Source organism: Entelurus aequoreus, linkage group LG07 (genome assembly GCF_033978785.1).
Source record: "Entelurus aequoreus isolate RoL-2023_Sb linkage group LG07, RoL_Eaeq_v1.1, whole genome shotgun sequence".
NCBI lineage: Eukaryota > Metazoa > Chordata > Actinopteri > Syngnathiformes > Syngnathidae > Entelurus > Entelurus aequoreus.
Window position 1 is genome coordinate 63,530,515 of NC_084737.1, and position 15,374 is coordinate 63,545,888.

General features: G+C 36.4%; 2 protein-coding genes across 5 annotated transcripts in view; one reads left to right on the plus strand and one right to left on the minus strand.

Moving 5' to 3' along the window:
- LOC133654133 (Fanconi anemia core complex-associated protein 20-like) overlaps positions 1 to 2,431 on the plus strand; it is a 57,605-nt gene extending 55,174 nt beyond the window's left edge. The window contains exon 5 of the mRNA XM_062054182.1: positions 2,310 to 2,431. The gene's annotated coding sequence lies outside the window, so the exon portion shown is untranslated. The remainder of the gene's footprint in view (positions 1 to 2,309) is intronic.
- prkcz (protein kinase C, zeta) overlaps positions 1 to 15,374 on the minus strand; it is a 197,280-nt gene that overhangs the window by 23,704 nt on the left and 158,202 nt on the right. For all 4 annotated transcript variants that reach the window (XM_062054179.1, XM_062054177.1, XM_062054180.1 and 1 more), the window contains 2 exons: positions 9,812 to 9,891; positions 5,502 to 5,591 (listed from right to left, as the gene is read on the minus strand). In XM_062054179.1, coding sequence (XP_061910163.1) covers positions 5,502 to 5,591; positions 9,812 to 9,891 — 170 coding nt within the window. The remainder of the gene's footprint in view (positions 1 to 5,501; positions 5,592 to 9,811; positions 9,892 to 15,374) is intronic.

Consider the following 15,374-nt stretch of genomic DNA (forward strand, 5'->3'; position numbering starts at 1 on the left):
TACTATAAGTTGTGTGAATGATGAGTGTTGTATAAAGTACACTATACGTTGTGTGTATAAAGTACACTATAAGTTGTGTGTATTATGAGTGTTGTATAAAGTACACTATAAGTTGTGTGTATAAAGTACACTATATGTTGTGTGTATGAAGAGTGTTGTATAAAGTACACTATAAGTTGTGTGTATGATGAGTGTTGTATAAAGTACACTGTAAGTTGTGTGTATGATGAGTGTTGTATAAAGTACACTATAAATTGTGTGTATGATGAGTGTTGTATAAAGTACACTATAAGTTGTGTGTATGAAGAGTGTTGTATAAAGTACACTATAAGTTGTGTGTGTGATGAGGGTTGTGTAAAGTACACTATAAGTTGTGTGTATGATGTGTGTTGTATAAAGTACACTATAAGTTGTGTGTATGATGAGTGCTGTATAAAGTACACTATAAGTTGTGTGTATGATAAATGTTGTATAGAGTAAACTATAAGTTGTGTGTATGATGAGTGTTGCATAAAGTACACTATAAGTTGTGTGTATGAAGAGTGTTGTATAAAGTACACTAAGTTGTATGTATGATGAGTGTTGTATAAAGTACACTATAAGTTGTGTGTATAAAGAGTGTTGTATAAAGTACACTAAATGTTGTGTGTATGATGAGTATTGTATAAAGTACACTATAAGTTGTGGTATGAAGAGTGTTGTATAAAGTACACTATAAGTTGTGTGTATGAAGAGTGTTGTATAAAGTACACTATAAGTTGTGTGTATGATGAGTGTTGTATAAAGTACACTATAAGTTGTGTGTATGAAGAGTGTTGTATAAAGTACACTATAAGTTGTGGTATGAAGAGTGTTGTATAAAGTACACTATAAGTTGTGTGTATGAAGAGTGTTGTATAAAGTACACTATACGTTGTGTGTATGAAGAGTGTTGTATAAAGTACACTATAAGTTGTGTGTATGAAGAGTATTGTATAAAGTAAACTATAAGTTGTGTGTATGATGAGTGATATATAAAGTACACTATAAGTTCTGTGTATGAAGAGTGTTGTATAAAGTACACTAAGTTGTGTGTATGATGAGTGTTGTATAAAGTACACTATAAGTTTTGTGCATGATAAGTGTTGTATAAAGTACACTATAAGTTGTGTGTATGAGGTGTGTTGTATAAAGTACACTATAAGTTGTGTGTATGATGAGTGTTGTATAAAGTACACAATAAGTTGTGTGTATGAAGGGTGTTGTATAAAGTACACTAAGTTGTGTGTATAATGAGTGTTGTATAAAGTACACTATAAGTTGTGTGTATGATGAGTATTGTATAAAGTACACTATAAGTTGTGTGTATGAAGAGTGTTGTATAAAGTACACTATAAGTTGTGTGTATGAAGAGTGTTGTATAAAGTACACTGTAAGTTGTGTGCATGATGAGTGTTGTATAAAGTACACTATAAGTTGTGTGTATGATGAGTATTGTATAAAGTACACTATAAGTTGTGGTATAAAGAGTGTTGTATAAAGTACACTATAAGTTGTGTGTATGATGTATGTTGTATAAAGTAAACTATAAGTTGTGTGTATGATGAGTGTCATATAAAGTATACTATAAGTTGTGTGTACGAAGGGTGTTGTATAAAGTACACTAAGTTGTGTGTATGATGAGTGTTTTATAAAGTACACTATAAGTTGTGTGTATGAAGAGTGTTGTATAAAGTACACTATAGGTTGTGTGTAATATGAGTGTTGTATAAAGTACACTAAAAGTTGTGTGTATGATGAGTGTTGTATTAAGTACACTATACGTTGTTTGTATGATGAGTGTTGTATAAAGTACACTATAAGGTGTGTGCATGATGAGTGTTGTATAAAGTACACTATAAGTTGTGTGTATGATGTATGTTGTATAAAGTAAACTATAAGTTGTGTGTATGATGAGTGTTGTATAAAGTACACTATTAGTTGTGTGTATGAAGGGTGTTGTATAAAGTACACTAAGTTGTGTGTATGATGAGTGTTGTATAAAGTACACTATACCTTGTGTGTATGATGAGTGTTGTATAAAGTACATTATAAGTTTTGTGTATGATGAGTGTTGTATAAAGTATACTAAAGTTGTGTGGATGATGAGTGTTGTATAAAGTACACTGTAAGTTGTGTGTATGAAGAATGTAGTATCAAGTACACAACTCCTGTCAGATGTGACAAAGGAACGTCACAATAAGAAATGACAGACTGTGTTGTGTTTCCAAAGCGAGCTGACATGAAATGTGGGCGTGCACAATGTTTCAAGATGGCTGCTGTTGTTCTAGGAGTTGCACGTGAGCTGACAGCTGCTGGAGTCAAAGCCCACAACATCTGTCAGCAGCTGTCAGTCAGCAGGCGGCGAGGATCCTCAGACTCGTCACTTCCTCGCCTCGGAGCGCGTCTTGATGCTCGTCTGCCTGACGACAGCCAGTGTCTGATCTTGTGCTGAACTACTACTACTCACCATACTGATGTCTGATACCTTGAGTACTGGCCAATACCGATATTGATACGATATCAACAGGAACCATATTTGTGTTATTTAGTAGTGTGGAATGTTAGAAAAGGTTTGACCAGGTAAATGAGTCAAACACTAAAATGGTAGTTAAAAAAAAACATTAACCTATATATTATCAACTGTCTATGCTGTTTTTAATTTGACTAGGGATGAGTACTTTTTACATTTTAAACCGATGCGGTATCAATTGCCAATACCTGGGAATCGATATGGGTACTCAACAGTACAGATTTTCTGTACTTTTGTGCATGTTGATAAATGTTTTTAATGATAAAATCTCATTTTTATTGCAACATTTAAAAAAGAGCTGATTATAATAACTGCTGTCCAGTCATATCTTGATTTATTATCATCACGTTATCATTTGCATGTACGGTGTAAGTTGCAATTACAGTTAAAAAATCCAAGACGTTACATGGCAGTAGTGTATACTTTATGGTGTGTTTTTTTGTTGCGCCCTAAAAAGTGTTGATACTGTAAGTATTGTACTTATTACACACCAGCTGTTTGATTATAACGTGCATCTTAGTTGTAGCTTTCATTAACACATTTGACGGTGTTGAAATCGCCATGTAAAATTGCTAATGCTAATCAGAGGCATGTCAATATCAGAACCAATGTATATTAGCATTGAGCTAGCATATTTTTGGAGAAGTGGAACCATACTTTACTTATGTTGGATAATTTTTTGAGTCAATCCCTTTGTTAGCATTGGACATTGCAACATTGCCCAGAGGTAGTTTGGCTGAGTCTGCTCTCAGTGCTACTGGAGTGATCGCCAAGTACCAGGGTGTAAAGAACCGGCTGAATAGGCAACCGGGCGTGACGTCTTGCGTAACATAATTTTATATATTAATTTTTGCCTTCTTTTAATGTTCTGTAAAGCACTTTGAATTGCCTTGTGTACGATTTGTGCTCTATGTATACAATTGCCTTGCCCTTGCTTTACCGTATCATAGCACCGTTGGATTTTTCAGTTAGGACCAGCATGGTTCGGTCAGTGCCAAAAAAGTAACAGCTTTTGTACCCACTCCTATGGGCCACGATAAATCATGCATTTGTGTTAATGACACAGTAAGTTGAATAATGCGGACACGTTTGTTACTGGATACTGCTTTCTAATACTGCCTTGAAGACTTTGTATGTGCAAGTAATATGTGACTATAATTATTTGATACTTGATTATATTGACAGGACTGCTTGAATCCCACATTATATCACAAACAAATAAACACGCTGCAGGACTGCTTGTATCGCACATGATATCACACACAAGTAAAGACGCAGCAGGACTGCTTGTATTGCACATGATATCACACATAAGTACACATCCTGCTTGACTGCTTGTATCGCACGCGGTATCACACACAAGTAAACACCCTGCAGGACTGCTTGTATCGCACATGATATCACACACAAGTAAAGACGCTGCAGGACAGCTCGTATCGCAGATGATATCACACACAAGTCAACACGCTGCAGGACCGCTTGTACCGCACATGATATCACACACAAGTAAACACGCTGCAGGACTGCTTGTATCGCACGTGATATCACACACAAGTAAACACGCAGCAGGACTGTTTGTATCGCACATGACATCACACACAAGTAAACGCTCTGCAGGACTGCTTGTATCACACATGATATCCCACACAAGTAAACGCTCTACACGACTGCTTGTATTGCACTTGATATCACACACAAGTAAACACGCTGCAAGACTGCTTATATCACACGTGATATCACACACAAGTAAATACGCTGCAGGACTGTTTGTATCGCACATGATATCACACACAAGTAAACGCTCTACACAACTGCTTGTATTGCACTTGATATCACACACAAGTAAACACGCTGCAAGACTGCTTATATCACACGTGATATAAATAAATGATAAATGGGTTGTACTTGTATAGCGCTTTTCTACCTTCAAGGTACTCAAAGCGCTTTTGACAGTATTTCCACATTTACCCATCCACACACACATTCACACACTGATGGCGGGAGCTGCCATGCAAGGCGCTAACCAGCAGCCATCAGAGGCAAAGGGTGAAGTCACACACAAGTAAACACGCAGCAGGACTGTTTTTATCGCACATGATATCACACACAAGTAAATGCTCTGCAGGACTGCTTGTATCACACATGATATCCCACACAAGTAAACGCTCTACACGACTGCTTGTATTGCACTTGATATCACACACAAGTAAACACGCTGCAAGACTGCTTATATCACACGTGATATCACACACAAGTAAACACGCTGCAGGACTGTTTGTATCACACATGATATCACACACAAGTAAACGCTCTGCAGGACTGCTTGTATCACACATGCTATCCCACACAAGTAAACGCTCTACACGACTGCTTGTATTGCACTTGATATCACACACAAGTAAACACGCTGCAAGACTGCTTATATCACACGTGATATCACACACAAGTAAACACGCAGCAGGACTGTTTGTATCACACATTATATCACACACAAGTAAACGCTCTGCAGGACTGCTTGCATCGCACATGATATCACACACAAGTAAACACGCAGTAAGACTGTTTGTATCGCACATGATATCACACATTATAATGCAAGCACATATCGTAAAATGAACAAATATTAAAAATATGAATTACAAAGACAAAAACCAAGTACAAGATGATATCGGTTTGCATGTAAAATATCCGATAACAGCAGTATTAGCAGAAGCATATTGGAAAGTATCCAGTAACAAACGTGTCCGCAATCCTTCAACTTACACAGTCGTGATAGTAACTTCATGAATTATTTTGTCACCAAAATAGTCAATTACCACTCCACATCAACTTAATGACAGCATAAGTGTGGGCATCCCTAATTGTATGTGTTGTGGCAGTATTTATTTGATGTTTGGTATCGCATTCCGAAGATGACATAAATACATAAACACTGCAATATCGTTCTTACCTGCTCCCAATCTATATTGCGGAAAAACGTGTGCGACTTGATATCCGTGAAGCCTGTCTGGACCTGGCAACCCAGCCGCTCTTTGGGATCCTGTTGGAACCAAAACAGCCGCTCAGGAATGTGAGGCAGAGAAACTGTCACATGTGGATTCCTCGTTTCAGTAACAAGATGGAGGATATCTCACATCACATTTGTTTGCGAGAGGAAGCCATGTGGAAAATTAAGAGTATTGATCATACTTCGCACATTTTTAAGATGGAACAAAATGAATGTTTCATATATGAATATTGTCCAACAGTACTTATACACACTCTGAAATATTTTATTTCATACATTTTGATTTGGGTGTTTAAATCAGGGGTGTCCAAAGTGCAGCCCGAGGGCCATTTGTTGCAGCTAATTTGTTCAATGGCCTAGGGCAACAATTGTTAGCATTTCAATATTAGCATGTTACATTTTTTTTGCTAAATTTGCAGGTATACACCTCAGCGTCAAATATTTGGTTACATGACGAATGATACCTGCTAGCATGTTAACTTTAATATGCTAGCATTTTTAAAGCTAATTTTGACTAATGATACATGTTAGCATGGTAGCTTTTTTTTGTTTTTAGCTAATTGTGTAGGTATACACTCTAGTCTTATTTTGGTACTTGAGGCATGCTAATGTTACCATGTTAGCATTTGAAACACATTTTTCAGGTACACACCTTCACGAAAAATATTTTGGTGCTCGACGCATGTTACAGTTAGCATTTTAGCATGCAAACTTTCACAATGTGAGTTAAAGTATTTTGACACAATAGCACAGCATGTACTTATATGACACAATCCAAACAGTCAGTCTTCCCTAGTCATGGTGCAAATAAAAATGCAACTAATATAAAGGTTGACACACATGGTCACTGAACTTTGTGGATATTACAAAAAAAACCTTCCGAACCCCAATTTCTAAATTACACCCATTTAAAACCATTACAAAGCATGATGGGAACAATGTAAAACCCTCTCCACACTTATCCATGTTTGGCGCATTTTAGCTGCTAGATATATTTCTGATTAATTACAAAACTTTAAGAAGGTTGTCACGAGAGTAAATAAGGTAGGAGTCAAACTTTCACATACTTTTAATATACAATTATATTAATTATATATCAATCCATCCATTTTCTACCGCTTGTCCCGTTCGGGGTCGCAGGGTGCTGGACCCTATCTCAGCTGCATTCGGGCAGTAGGCGGAAGGCGACTTCCATATATTAATATGTATACAGTCATGCTCATAAGTTTACATACCCTGGGAGAATTTATGATTTCTTGGCCATTCTTCAGAGAATATGAATGATAACACAAAAACCTTTCTTCCACTCATGCTTAATGGTTGTGTGAAGCTATTTATTGGCAAACAACTGTGTTTACTCCTTATAAATCAAAACGACAAAAGAAAGTACCCAAATGACCCTGATCAAAAGTTTACATACCCCAGTGACTTTGATCTGATAACATGCACAAAAGTTGACAAACAGGTTTGAATGGCTTATCAAGGTTCCAATCCTCACCTGTGGCATGTTTGTTTGTAATTAATATGTGTGTATAAAAGGTCAGTGAGTTTCTGGGCTTCTGACAGACCATTGCATCTTTCATCCAGTGCTGCACAGATGTTTTTGGATTCTTAGTCATGGGGAAGGCAAAATAATTGTCAAAGGATCTGCGAGAAAAGGTAATTGAACTGCATAAAACAGGAAAGGGGTATAAAAGATATCCAAGGAATTGAGAATGCCAATCAGCAGTGTTCAAACGCTGATTAAGAAGAGGAAAATGAGGGATTCAGGTAGACCAGCAAAGATTTCAGCCACAACTGCCAGGAAAATTGTTCGAGGAGCAAAGAAAAATCCACAAATAATTTCAGCTGAAATACAGGACTCTCTGAAAAATTGTGGTGTGGCTGTTTCAAGATGCACAATAAGGAGGCACTTAAAGAAAAATGGGCTGCAAGGTCAAGTCGCCAGAAGAAAGCCATTTCTGCACAAATGTCACAAAGTATCCCGCTTACATTACGCCAAAAGCACAGACACAAGCCTCAAACCTTCTGGAACACAGTAATTTGGAGTGATGGCTTTCTTCTGGCGACTCGACCATGCAGCCCATTTTTCTTTAAGTGCCACTTTATTGTGCATCTTGAAACAGCCACACCACAATTTTTATTGTATAAATATAAAGTTATTTGTGGATTTTTATTTGCACCTCGAACAATTTTCCTGGCAGTTGTGGCGGAAATCTTTGCTGGTCTACCTGAATCCCTCATTTTCTACTTCTTAATCAGCGTTTGAACACTGCTGATTGGCATTCTCAATTCCTTGGATATCTTTTTAATATACAATTTCCTGTTTTATGCAGTTCAATGACCTTTTCTCGCATATCCTTTGACAATTATTTTGCCTTCCCCATGACTCAGAATCCAGAAACATCTGTGCAGCACTGGATGAAAGGTGCAATGGTCTGTCAGAAGCCCAGAAACTCACTGACCTTTTATACACACACATTAATTACAAATAAACATGTCACAGGTGAGGATTGGAACCTTGATTAGTCATTCAAACCTGTTTGTGTCAACTTCTGTGCATGTTATAAGATCAAAGTCACTGGGGTATGTAAACTTTTGATCTGGGTCATTTGGGTACTTTCTTTTGTCATTTTGATTTATAAAGAGTAAACACAGTTGTTTGCCAATAAATAGCTTCACACAACCATTAAGCATGAGTGGAAGAAAGGTTTTTGTGTTATCATTCATATTCTCTGAAGAATGGCCAAGAAATCATAAATTCTCCCAGGGTATGTAAACTTATGAGCACAACTGTATATATATATATATATATATATATATATATATATATATATATATATATATATATATATATATATATATATATATACATATATACACACATATACATATTTATATACACACAGATATATATATATATATATATATATATATATATATATATATATATATATTTATATACACACAGATATATATATATATATATATATATATATATATATATATATATATATATATATATATATATATATATATATATATATATATATATATATATATATATATATATATATATATATATATAGTTTATCAATCAATCAATCAATCAATGTTTACTTATATAGCCCTAAATCACGAGTGTCTCAAAGAGCTGCACAAGCCACAACGACATCCTCAGCTCAGATCCCACATCAGGGCAAGAAAAAACTCAACCCAATGGGATAAAAATGAGAAACCTTGGAGGGAACCGCAGATGTGGGACCCCCTACCCCCTGGGGGACCGATGCAATTGACGTCGAGTGGATCTAGCATAATATTGTGAGAGTCTAGCGAAGTCCATAGTGGATCTAACATAATAGTGAGAGTCCAGTCCATAGTGGATCTAACATAATAGTGAGAGTCCAGTCCATAGTGGGGCCAGCAGGAGACCATCCCGAGCGGATCAGCAGCGCAGTATATATAAATATATATATATATATACATACATATATATATATATACATATATATATATATATATATATATATATATATATATATATATATATATATATATATATATATATATATATATATATATATATATATATATATATATATATATATATATATAGTTACTTTACATGCTTTCGGCCCGCAGCCAAACATTTTTTAGCCCAATGCGGCCCCTAAGTCCAAAAGTTTAGACACCCCTGGCAGATAGACCTGAAGTTGATGGAGATTCTAGAGCATAGATTCTCAAACTTTTTTCACCAAGTACCACCTCAGAAAACACTTGGCTTGCCAAGTACCACCATAATGACCAACATTAAAATACAGTAGCGTAGTAGGCCTAAGTATTCATTAAAAACAAGGCAGAGGTTTTATTTAACAAGTATATTCCATATTTTTTTTACCACTGTAACAAATTACACACAGTTTGAACAGTAACACTGAATATTTAATTAAGTGATTCTTTGGCGTACCACTAGATGGAGCCCACTACAGTTTAAGAATCACTGGTCTAGAGTTTTCAGCATTGAATGAAAACAATAAATATAGGACTTATTTTTAACGTTTTTATTACTTACACCTTTGAGAGGAGCCCTAAAGGTTAAAATAAATCTATAGACAGTGTTGTATTGTTTTTGAAAATCAATAATATCACAATGGCCCCTGCATGCTTTAGACTTTTCAGTGCTTGGCTCCCGGTGGAAGAAGTGGACTGTGACGTGCCCAGCAAAAAGGTGCGTGTCTTGTGTAAAAACTCACCTTGTTCAAAAAGCCCTTGAGCACGCTGGCAGCTTTCACCGACAGAGACCTTGGGATGCGAATGGGCTTCTCCAGAATAACTGTGGACAAAAGAGAGACGGCAACAAAGAGGCAGGAGAGAGAAAGTGAAAGGAGGAGGACAATGGTGAGTGAGGAGGAGGATTCACAGTCACATCATGTCTGTTGTGTGGGCGTCCAAAGGAGGGATGGGATACGTTGGACTCGGCGCTGTTCCTCCTTGCCATTTTCACAACACACACGCAGCATCAACACCCTGTCACTAATCATCCTTCTTTTCCTCTTACAGTGATTAGTACTTCACTTCAACCTTCGTTTATCACGAAACTGCAAGGGCATCATCACACCGATATTAGGGATGCTCCTATCTGATACCGATCGCCCATGAGTGAGATCGGACGATACCGATCGCATGTGTTAACTGTAGACATGTAAAATATTATTGGCAGATTATCTGCCTTTTTTCTTTTTTTTTAAACAGCCACCATAATATGTTACGTTAACATACCAGGCACGTTCTCAGTTGGTTATTTATGCGTCATATAACGTACACTTATTCAGCCTGTTGTTCACTATTCTTTATTTATTTTAAATTGCCTTTCAAATGTCTATTCTTGGTGTTGGGTTTTATCAAATAAATTTCCCCCAAAAAATGTGACTTATACTCCAGTGCGACTTATATGTTTTTTTCCTTCTTTATTATGCATTTTCGGCTGGTGCGACTTATACTCCGGAGCGACTTATACTCCGAAAAATACGGTATATTAGCTTACTATCAAAATGACTATGTGTTGCAGGCTGACGCAAATCTTTGTTGACAGAAATGTCAAAATGTAATGTTTATTTCACACATTTTTACGACATTGGAAAACATTAGTAAAACTTCTCAGAGGGTGAGATAACTCCTGGAAATGACTGTCTTAGAATGGTCAAATGTGTCTCCAAGTTAAAGGAAACGGCTGGCTGTCTCTTCTAATGCAGTGGTCCCCAACCACCGGTCCACGGCCCGGTACCGGACCATGGACCGATTGGTACCGGACCGCACAAGAAATTAAAAAAATAAAATAAAATAAAATAAAATATTTTATTTTTTTATTAAATCAACATAAAAAACACAATATATATTTGTATAGATCAGGGGTCACCAACCTTTTTGAAACCAAGGGCTACTTCTTGGGTACTGATTAATGCGAAGGGCTACCAGTTAGATACACACTTAAATAAATTGCCAGAAGTAGCCAATTTGCTCAATTTACCTTTAACTCTGTTATTATTAATAATTAATGATATTTATCTTTGTGGAAACACTGATCATCTTAATGATTTCTCACAATAAATATATATAGAAACAGATAAATATCAATATGCAACACTTTATTTTTATATTTTCTCTAAGTGCACATTTTTCAAATTGAACATTTTCAAATGATCACTTCTAAGACAGTCTTGTGAAATCACAATATCCCATTTTAACTAGCTAGCCACTAACATTTTTTAACAAATCATGAATTACTTTGCACCATGTTTGTACAAATAATAACTCATGTAAAATACAAAAGTAAACTCTCACATTTTTAAATCATGTCACACTTTGAACTGGACACCAAATCTGTTATCTGTTTCTTTGTCAGTTAGTGGGAAGCCTGGCATTGCATGCTGTTAACTAGTGTGTTGTACTCTGGTGTGTAACTTGACACTGCAACTCTGAGTGAGTCTTGCAGATGTGCATCAGTGAGGCGTGTTCTGTGTTTGTTCTTGATGAAGTTCATGTCAGAAAAGGCTGATTCACAAAGATAAGATTTTTCCTCATTGTTTGCGGAACCTTCTTAATCTTTTGGACATATTTTCACAGCAATCTGGCCTTAAGCTTAATTATGATAAATGTAAAATGTTAAGGATCGGAAATCTAAAGGGAACGTCCTTTCGAATGGAATGCAAAGTGCCTGTTTTGTGGACAGATGGACCAGTTAACATACTTGGTGTTGTTGTCCCAGAAAATCTGGAAGATCTAGGCCAGGGGTGGGCAATTAATTTTTACCGGGGGCCGCATGAGCAACCCGAGCACTGCTGGAGGGCCACACTGACAATATTTCAATTAAATTTTGCTCAAATTATTTTTGATATACTGTAAGATAGATAATAATAATAATAATAATATTTTCATTTAACCTAACTTATCTTTATACAAAAGCAGATGGCTTTTGATGGTTTTATTTTTAACACTTTCTTACACAACACTTCCTGATGTATATTACAATACAAAAATTTCAATTTCTGTCACTTTATCCTGCATCCTCTTTGTTGTAAAACCTTTATTTAACCAGATAAGAAAACGTTGTGAACGTAGCACGCCTGTAAGGTGATTGGCGAAGAAGGAGGAAGCGTTGCTGTTGCGGAAATGAGGAGTGAGGATTGGTTTTCCTTTTGGAAAGAACGAGATAAGTTGAGCAGTGTTAGTATAGCATGCTCAATAAAAGTTTAAAAAGTGCATCAGATTTGGTGTGCACTTCTTCTGGACGCTACAATTGATGTCAGAAGTGGGATGAAATGCCTCCCAGTTCGCCTTGCCATCAAACCTGGGAGTCTTCATTGAGGGCGGAATTCCCCCCGTGGCAAGCAGCGTGGCTGCACCTGTAAACGCTCTCTCTCTCTCTCTCTTTGCGGCGAGCTCCTCACGTTGCACGTACCTCCCGATGACGTAGCACACAAACAGTGCAGTATGCGCAAAGTTTTACTTCTGCCACCAATTGTAGCGTCCAGAAGAAGTGCACATCAAGTCTGACGCTCTTTTTAAACTTTTATTGAGCAAGCTATACTAACACAGCTCAACATATCTCGTTCCTTCCACACGCACGTCTCCTCACTCCTCATTTACGCAACTCAAGAAGACAACATCTACTTCAGCAGGTCGTTACACTATATTCTTTAAACACAGCAACGTGTGTACCACAAATAAGCACACAGCTTTACCTTTACTTGTCTTGTTGAAAACACGCCATTCGTCATCAACTTTTCTCTTTTTAGTCGCTGTGCGCCTTCCCTCACAGGACATACGCACATATAACACTTTTCAAAATAAAAGCAGCACAGTTGTATTGCACGCACGACAAAGATGTTTTTTTAAATTTATTTTGTAATTTGAGATTGCCGCTGCGCGCACGAGCATACGTCCACACGGAAGTAATACAAATAACGCTTTTCAAAACAAAAGCAGCACCGTTGTATTGCACACTCGAAATAGATGCTTTTTAAAATTTATTTTGTAATTTATAATTGGCCTCACGCGGGCCGGACAGGGACGTACAAAGGGCCGGATGCGGCCCGCGGGCCGCACAATGCCCAGGTCTGATCTAGGCTCAGTAAATTATGATAATCGACTAAGAAAGCTGGACAAAATTATGCAATTATGGAAAGGGAAATCCCTAACCTTGTATGGTAAAATGTCTATTGCCAACTCGTTAATTATTCCTCAATTTATTTATTTGTTTTTGTCATTACCAGCTCCATCACAAAACTTTTTTAAGATTTATGAGCGGAGGGTCTTCGATTTTGTCTGGAACGGCAAACCAGAAAAGATTAAAAGAAAGGTTTTGTACAAAGAGTATGAATATGAGGGCCTGAAACTTCTCAACCTTGAAGCTATGTGTCTGTCTTTAAAAGCATCAATTGTTCCAAAGATGTATTTTAAACATTGAGTGGTACACAAATGTCCTGTTTTGGGAGGAAGTTGAAAAAATGTGTTTAAGGATTGGTTTGTTTATGAAGCTTAATGTGGTTTCTGTTATTTTAGGAGAGTTCATTGACAATCATGATTTAGTCAATTTAATTATAGTACTCGGTAAAATGTTTATTTTTAAGGCCAAAAACAGATATTCACTTAGTATTACTTTCTTTAAAACATTTATTCAGTATTTTCTAACTTTAGAAAGTTACATGGTTGAAAACGATAATGATGCCAAAAAACATTGAAAAAAAGATGAGAAGTCCTCAAAGGCTTATTTTGAAAGTATAATTATGTTTATAAATTATATGATATCTGTTGTTGTGTTCCCTAATTTGCGTGACCTGGACATAATCTGGACTGTACATAAATGCTTATTTTGAAAATGTAATTGTGTTTATAAATTATATGCAATCTGTTGTGTTCCCTAATTTTTTTCTGTGTACATAAATGAAGGTGTGTGTTGCTGAGTCCGACTTGGACATTATCTGGACTGGGCCTGGTTTAAAAAACCATTTAAACAAATCTAATTTAATTGACAACCTGGTCTGTTGAAGATAAGGCCCTTTTTTAAAAAATAAATTAAAATAAGATAAATAAATAAAAAACATTTTCTTGGATAAAAAAGAAAGTAAAACAATATAAAAATAATTACATAAAAAATAGTAATTAATGAAAATGTTAGTGGACCAGCAGCCTATACAATCATGTGTGCTTCAGGGACTGTGTCCCTTGCAGATGTGTTGTCTATGTTGAGGGAACCAGAATATTGGTAGCAGAAAGAAATAACCCCTTTTGTGTGAGTGGGTGTGGATGAGTGTGCATGGGGGAGGTTGTTTGGGTTGATGCACTGATTGAAAGTGTATCTTGTGTTTTTCCTATGTAGATTTAATAAAAAAAAAAAATTTTTTTTTTATTTCTTTTTTTTAAAATTTTTATTTATTTATTTATTTAAAAAATTTTTTTTTAATTTTTTTTAATTTTTTTTTTTAGAACAGGCCCGCGGGCGACTCGTCTGGTCCTTACGGGCGACCTGGTGCCCGCGGGCACCGCGTTGGTGACCCCTGGTATAGATCAATACAGTCTGCAGGGATACAGTCCATAAGCACACATGCTTGTATTTCTTTATTACAAAAAACAAAACAAAAAAAACAACAACCGGTCCGCAGCTACAAAAAGGTTGGGGACCACTGTTCTAATGGAAATATTACAATCTTTGCAAGCTGGGTAGTGTTTGCTGTTGTCTGGAACAACAAGGCACACAAACAACTATCAGAAATGCAGCCAATTTTACATACAGATAATGGTGTCATGAAACATGCAAATATTAATAAAATACACAGAGGACATAAGCAAAAGAAATTAAATGAGCTCCAATATACCTACAAACGAGACATAACGATGCAAAACACAGCCAGCCTAAATAGCATGTTAGCATCGATTAGCCTGCAGTCATGCACTGACCAAATATGTCTGATTAGCACTCCACACAAGTCAATTAATCAACAAAGTTCACTTTTGTGCATTCACGCACAGTATAAAAGGTTTAGTGGACAAAATGAGACAAAGAAGGAGTGGCATAAGACACGTCTGTCTGTGGCAGCGTCGGAGAAAGTTGTACATGTAAACAAACAACGGTGAGTTCAAAGATCGCCAAACTTAGTAGGACACAACGGCGCTCGCCAAATACTCTCATCAGTGAAGCATAAACGCAAACATATTAAACAGTGGGCTTTCTAACAATTAGGAAGGGTTGTCCTCCTAAAGAAACCATATTAAAACAAAAATATATTTCCCCCCCATCTTTTTCCATTTCCATACTTT